This window comes from Megalobrama amblycephala, linkage group LG16, assembly GCF_018812025.1.
Source record: "Megalobrama amblycephala isolate DHTTF-2021 linkage group LG16, ASM1881202v1, whole genome shotgun sequence".
Classification (NCBI taxonomy): Eukaryota; Metazoa; Chordata; class Actinopteri; order Cypriniformes; family Xenocyprididae; genus Megalobrama; species Megalobrama amblycephala.
Window position 1 is genome coordinate 12121062 of NC_063059.1, and position 7581 is coordinate 12128642.

A 7581-nucleotide genomic window follows, 5' to 3' on the forward strand; every position below is an offset into this window, starting at 1 on the left:
AATGTTTTACCTCTCAGGAGACAGTGGTTATCCCCTTAGAACGTGGCTGCTAACTCCACTAACTAGACCCCAAACCGAACAAGAACGGCGTTATAACGAGAAGCATTGCCGGACGCATTCAGTGGTCGAACGCACTATTGGTCTGCTAAAAGGACGCTGGAGGTGCTTGGATAGGTCTGGTGGCACAGTATTGTACAGCCCTACAAAGGTTTGCCGCATTGTGGTGGCTTGCGCAGTGTTGCACAACATTGCTCAAAAGAATGGTATACCGGTTCCATCGAACGCCCATACTGAAGATAATAAACCCGACCCTGGCCCTCCTAATGCAGTGCATAATGCTATGGCAATACAGCGGCGTATAAATGTAATAAATGGAATGTAAAAAGGCAAGTGAATTCAAACTTTTTATTTTTTCACAAGTTCTTTAAGTGAACCACTTATTTCTGACAAAATTGTTTTTATTTCTTTCAGTTCGGAACACACCGCATTAACAGCATGAACCATGTGACGTTGGGTCTGCATGACTTCTTCCGTCAGTACACGCCTTGAGTTACCAGCGCTCGGTGGTGGCACAAAGGATGATGATGATGATGATGCACTGGATTGCGCACAGGATGGGGTTGCTTGGGCATTTGATGATGGCGGCACACTGGACGTTGGTGGAGGCACACAAGATCCCGGTGGTGGCACACAGGATGGTGGTGGAGGCACACAGGATGGCGGCGGCGGTGGCACGTAGGATCTAAGCCTACATCCCTTGTCTACCCCACTTGGACCACTCACCGGGCTTGAAGGCATTCCAGGATTAACTGTTCCTTTAATCATTAAAAAACGTTTAATTAAATAAAGGTTGTATTGCATATCTGTAAATGTGTGAAATAAAATGTGCACTTGATGACTTGCTTTTGTCTTTTTAAGTTACATTTTTAGCATATGAATAAACAGGAAAATCGACTATTTTAATAAACGTATATCTTAAGGGCAGCTGCATCTATTGCTAGATTTGTCACTTGGATATTTTAGGACTTTCCACTTCCACGGAATTTGAACTGGTTGATTTAAATTATCCACAACAAAAAAGCAGAATTTTAAACAGACAAAAACGTACCTAATGTGTAGATAAATCAATTACTTACCATCGTCACCGCAAATCACATCCGTATCACCTTGGAATTCTGGAAGAACTCCACTTAATCCTGTTTCCCCTATAATCGCACCCACCCTTGCATCAAAGGCTGAGAGGTCAGTGATTCCTTGACCACCACCAGTTGTTACGACACTGCGCCTGTGTGCACATATTCTTTTTTTTACGACTACTTTTAAGTCAGACCATTTTTTTTTTTGTCTCTTGGACTGTGCGAGGTAACAGCATTGATTGCTTCTGTTACTCGCTCCCATTCTAATATCTTTCTTTTATTTGAAATGCCTGCAGAGAGCCCACCAAATAAAACTTTTTTTCGGCCCTCCACCTCAGACAGCAGTACCTCCATCTCGCAGTCGGTGAAGTTTCTTTTTTTTGCTTTTCGTTTCTGTTCTTCCATTTTTAGCCAAACAGATCAATAACAATTATCGGTCGTATTAATATGCAGGGAGATCAAACATATTCAAAATAGGCGGTCTTAACCTCCAAATATGGTTATTTCGGGAGGAGATTGGGGTTAGCTATAAGCACGTGCACCTGTGCACAATATTCAGATAATTGTGATTTATAAAGTGAACCTTGCGCAGGTTTTGGTGTACGTACGGTTTTATAAATCTGAAAACTTTTGTGCGTACGCAAATTCTGCCTTATGTGCGTACGCACACTTTAAGGATGAAATCTACGCAAAGTTTTATAAATGAGGCCCCTGGCTTCTAGCTGAACTAGTAACCTAGTCAGCCAACAACCTGTCTGTTTCCTCAGAAACAGAGTCTCTAGACACAGAAATCTCACAAAAAGACATCCAGAAAGAGGGACTGCAGAAAGGGCAGAAGAACAACTCTTAGACCAGATCTTAGAGACGTGCATCCTGGAGAGCAGGACTCAGCGAAGTGCTATTGACCCTTGCAAGCGAGGGGAGTTACTCTGTTCCAGGGTGCGATTTGTGAAAAAAACAGAAGGGGGGATGTTTTGAAAAGTGTTTTTTTTTTTTTTTTTTTTTTTTTGAAACTTTGTTAACCACAGTGGAGCTATATACTATTTTTTGGTAGCTGTTACAGATACATTTTTACAAAAACTCTTCTGATTTAACCTTGAGATTTGAAGTATTAGATAGCTTAGATATTTGCACCACTATTTACAATGACACTAATAATTCTTAATTTCTGATAGAAATGTAAAATCAATTAATCAAAATTCTATCAATCGGTAGTTATTAATAGAATAACGAGACACAACCTTCTACATTCAATCGCGTTTGGTCTCATTTATTTTTGATCACAGTGCATACACATACAAACTTTTAGTCCAAAAGTGAGCACATTTGTAGAAATACACATTTACTTCAGATTTCATTAGATAATGAGCTGGGCCATATGCAGAGTTTCATAATTACCGAGGTCAGAAAATGTTGTTTGCTAGGGGGGTACGGGGGCATGCTCCCCTGAGAAAATTTAGATTTCCCTGGTGTACATATGTGCATTTCTTGCGCGTGGTGCTGAGGCGAAGTCGGAATGCGCGTCTGAAAGTGTCCCATTTGTTGTAGTCGTAAAGAGACAGTTCTATATAAATGCAGCTTTTTACTTGCCAATGTTTTGAAAAAAGATTTTTATTTTTGGTATTTTATATGCTCTGTTGGTGGTTTGTGGAGTAGCATCACCCAGGGGGGATATTTTTTTTATCCCCATTGGGGATAAAAATAATTCAGCAGAGGCTGGGATACATAGACCAGAAGGGGGAAATTCCCCCCATCCCCCCCTACAAATCGCACCCTGCTCTGCTCGATCCAAGATCTACAAAGCACCTACGCTTCAAGGCTCTAACGAGGCCGTGCACTCTAAAAAGGAACCCTCGCGAGGGGAATGCTCACAGCCTAGGGCTGATCTAACTAGGAGGCCTCGAGAGAAGCTTTAAACCTCTGACCAGACTTAGGGAGCTAAGTACTCAAACCCACCCTCAGAATGAGGAGAGTCAAAGCTTGACCTATTAGGTCGACCAGGCTATAGGCTAGAATACGAAGGTGAGCTAGGTTAGCCAAGCCACCAACACGTTGTTGCGTGCGGTCTCAGGGAGGCCAGAAAGGCCAACCAACTGACAACAAGACCTTGCTGTCCGATACCCAACTGCTGGGGACTCGCATCAGGGAGGCCAACAGTGGCTAACTACCTAGTATCGAGTCATGACTGGCAGAGAAGTAACCATACTATGGGGAATTTGCCTTCAGAGGGGCCTACTAAGGCCAAACATCTCGATGACAAATGTTCACTGGCTGAATGTAGTCATTGCTAGCTGCCATGTGCCCGCTTATTAGGGGCTGGCTCTCAGGGAGGCCTATTAAGGCCAACTACCTGATAGCAAGTCTAGCTGGCTGTCTAAAGCCTGCAACCTTGGGCTTGCCCACAGGGAGGGCTGCTAAGGCCATCAAACTGAAAGCAAGCAATGGCTGGTTGCCAGATATCCATGCTGCTGGAGACTTGACCTTAGAGAGGCCTGCTAAGGACTACCATCTGAAGCAAGCCCATGCACTTCTACCAGAAACGCCAATACTGCTGGGGGACTAGCCTCCAGGGCGGCCCGTTAAGGCCAGCTGCTTGGTGGCCAGTTCTATGTGACTAAATACACTAAAAAGTACCTGTACAATAGGGAACTCACTCACAGAGAAGCCTCCTAAGGCTTACTTATCCAAAAGCAAGTCATTGCTAGCTGCTAAGAACCCCAAACCATACAGGTTTTTCCCACAGGGAGGCCCACCAAGGTCTGCTACCTGACAGCAAATTCCTTCTAGCTTTCGCATACCCAAAGTGCTGGGGACTCGCTCACGGGGAGGCCTGCTAAGGACAGCTACCTGGAGCATGTCTTGTTGCTACAACATCCACTTTGATGGGGGCTCACCACAGAGAAGCCTGCTAAGGCCTACTGTCTGACGGCATATCAAAATAGCTACCAGAAACCCCTTTTACTGGGGCTGTTAACAGGGAGGCCTGTTAAGGCCAGCTACCTGACAGCGCATGTGCTGGCTGCTAGGGGTCCAACAAGGGAGGCCTGTTAAGGCCTACTACCTTATAGCAAGTCTAGTAGCAGATATAGTTTTACTATTCAAACAACACCTGGGACCTATCAAATCGCCAACGAGCAGTGTACTCAGTAAAAGCACTTTTTACCCTTTAAAGGGATAGTTCACCCAAAAATGAAAATTTGATGTTTATCTGCTTACCCCCAGAGCATCCAAGATATAGGTGTCTTTGTTTCTTCAGTAGAACACAAATGATGATTTTTAACTGCAACCGCTGCCATCTGTCAGTGGTATAATGCAAGTCAGCGGGAACTTGGACTATAAGAGTAAATAAAACACGACAGACAAATCCAAATTAAACCCTGTGGCTCGTGACGACACATTGATGACTTAAGACACGAAACGATCGGTTTGTGCGAGAAACCGAACAGTATTTATATCATTTTTTACCTCTAATACACCACTATGTCCAATTGCATTCATCACTCGATTCGTGAGGTCTGATCGCGCTCTGACAACGGCAGTGATGTCTCGCGCTCATTGAAGTATATGCACGAGACATCACTGCCGTTGTCAGAGCGCAATCAGACCTCACAAATCAAGTGTCGAGTGAATCGATGAATGCAGTTGGACATAGTGGTGTTTTAGAGGTAAAAAATGATATAAATACTGTTCGGTTTCTCGCACAAACCGATCGTTTCGTGTCTTAAGTCATCAATGTGTCGTCACGAGCCACAGGGTTTAATTTGGATTTGTCTGTCGTGTTTTATTTACTCTTATAGTCCAAGTTCCCGCTGACTTGCATTATACCACTGACAGACGGCAGCGGTTGGAGTTAAAAATCATCTGTTGTGTTCTACTGAAGAAACAAAGACACCTACATCTTGGATGTGCTGGGGGTAAGCAGATAAACATCAAATTTTCATTTTTGGTTGAACTATCCCTTTAAGCAAGGGGAGTACAAACATACGCCAACATGCCCCAGGGGAGGCCCACCTGGGCCTACTACTCCCGATGAACACAGGCGTCAGCTCGTGGCAATGCTGAGCTGCAACAGAGCGAACTAAATGACCAGCCCATATGGAAGGTCAAATACTGCTCGACCTGAGCCACAATGGTGCAGGGCAGATAAAACAGTGCTATAAGTGAATCACTCAGAAAACACCTTGTTTTACAAGGGAGTACTATCTGCCTGACCCTGAGAAGTACCAGGGTGGAGGCCAACCACCAAGACTCTACTCATGACAGAAATAATATCTGTACTCAGCCCCAGGGGAATGGGGGCCTTTCATAGTAAAGCCACCCAAAATCAACCCAATGCTTGAATGTATAGTACAGTGGGCTTAACACTCTGAGTTCTGAGGGTATCGCCGGCGATACCACTGCGTTTTTTTTCTTACCAGTGTGAAAGAGACTCAAAATACTCAGTCAATGTTGCACATACAATTAAGAGTTATACACCATTTTAATCTGTTGAATATCTTCTTTCATTTGTGTACACTCAGAGTAAAAACAAAATGCTGTGCTTTTTGTAAAATAAAGAAAACTAACATGATGCGTGATCTCTCCTTTCCCTCTGAACGAAGTCCAATCTGATAGTTCTCAGAAAAATGAACTGTAACTTACTGAATACGAATGACAAAAAAAAATAAACTTATGTCTAAAGAAACGTTGAAATGTCAGGTTTTAAATCGTGCAAGTCAAATCGAAAACAAACATTTTGTGTTTATGTAATCTGTATGAAAAGAGAGCCATGTCAGAAGTCAGTGATTCAGCTCATTATCTGCTAATGCGGCCACGCCCACAGAGCGAGCGCTATTCAGACGCAAATTCAGAGGCAATACATGCATTCATCGTCTCAATCGTGTATTTATTGTCTTGAAAAGTGTTTATCTGGGTGTTAAAGCCATGGTTAGCGAACTCTAGAAGACATGCAGTTAGTTCCTGGTTCTTCTTCTTCTTTATATGGATTTGTGGCTTAAAGGTGTACAGAGCGCCCTCCGGCTGCAAGTATGAATTGTATCCAGCACTCATAGTGATGATATATAGAATAAATATAGAATAAATATTACTCCTCTGTATAGAAATTTGACATAAACATATGAGAATCCATCAATATTTCTCCAAATGTGCATGCTTTAAGCTAAAAGCCTATATGAAATGCCATAGAGGTAACATAATAGTTCAGACACTTTGCATCACAGAAATACATTATATTTTAAAGAATATAATAGAATACCATTATTTTAAATTGAGCTGAGACATGATTACAGAGGGTTTTTTCACACCCTACCTGACTCAAAGGCCTCATTAATATGCAAGTCATTTCAGGTCATTATTATTTGATTCTTTTGTCTTCTCAGGTGTAAATGGCCCATTATTCATGATCATTCACGCCTCCATGCATACTGTGTTTCTTGACAAAAAGTGACTTACAAAAACTAAATCAATCTATTATTTTATATGAAGGAGTAGGCAGCATAATTTTTACATAATTCTGAAGCAAAAACTCTAGTCTACAACCTTCAATACCCAGAAGTCTTATGAACACAGATTTAATATACTTTTTTTGGCCTTATTTCAGTGACTTAAGTTTTTTGTTTTTTCAATAACCATGCATAAACGTTATTCCTTCAAAAACACAAACATGTACATACATGTTCCTCACATATTATAGTAGCCTAGTTTGTGCTGAATACAGTGTAATGACACTTGTGTCATTAATGTGTTTATGAACAAATGAAAAAAGCACAAATGTCAGGGCATGTCAAAACTTCTCCAGGCCCCAAATCAGCCTCAGACTCCAGAGGGTTAAGAGGAACCTAGCGAAGGCCTACCTGAGCTCAACTTCTGAAATGCGGGCCGCAGCAAAAGCATTTACTAATCACAAATAGAAAAAGGAAACCCATCTATTCTGCCTCTACACCAATCTGCACTATACAGAAGGGGGGCGGGCCTTAGCCAGACGACTCTCAAATGAGAGGAGGCCAGCACTAGGGATACAAAGGGAACCTACACTCAACTAATGAGGGGTGAGAGGGAGGAATGTTCAACAGACCGCCTTCACTATCCCTAGTGCTAGCCTAGGCCAGCTATCAGGCCGGCCCAGGTGAGGGCCAGCCCATAACGCATAGATCTACTTGGCACTCCTCAGAGCAGCAGCCTCTACAGAACAACTCTCAGCTGAGAGGAGGCAAAATCACTCAAAATGACACCGCTAAGGTGGCTAAAAATACCATAAAAGCCTTAGCTATCCTAAATTAATCTTAGGATGAGTGACGCTAACCAGGTAAGCGAAAACCAGCACACTCACCTAAGAAGACCCAAATGGTACTTCTTTCTCTCTAAAAATCGTTCTAGCCAACCTACAAGGAACTTCAGGGCCCTAATTATTATATATTTTTTTACAATAGATAAAAATTAAAAATAA

The 7581-nt window shown here is 42.5% G+C and overlaps 1 protein-coding gene across 1 annotated transcript; it reads right to left on the minus strand.

The window, feature by feature from the left end:
• Positions 1–377: 377 nt before the first annotated feature.
• On the minus strand, positions 378–1846 carry LOC125249521 (WASH complex subunit 1-like). The gene is made up of 2 exons (XM_048161829.1): positions 1137–1846; positions 378–815 (listed from the first exon to the last, which is right to left on the minus strand). The coding sequence occupies exons 1-2, from the start codon at positions 1396–1398 to the stop codon at positions 406–408; spliced, it is 672 nt and encodes a 223-aa protein (XP_048017786.1). The 5' UTR covers positions 1399–1846; the 3' UTR covers positions 378–405.
• Between the last annotated feature and the right edge of the window lie 5735 nt (positions 1847–7581).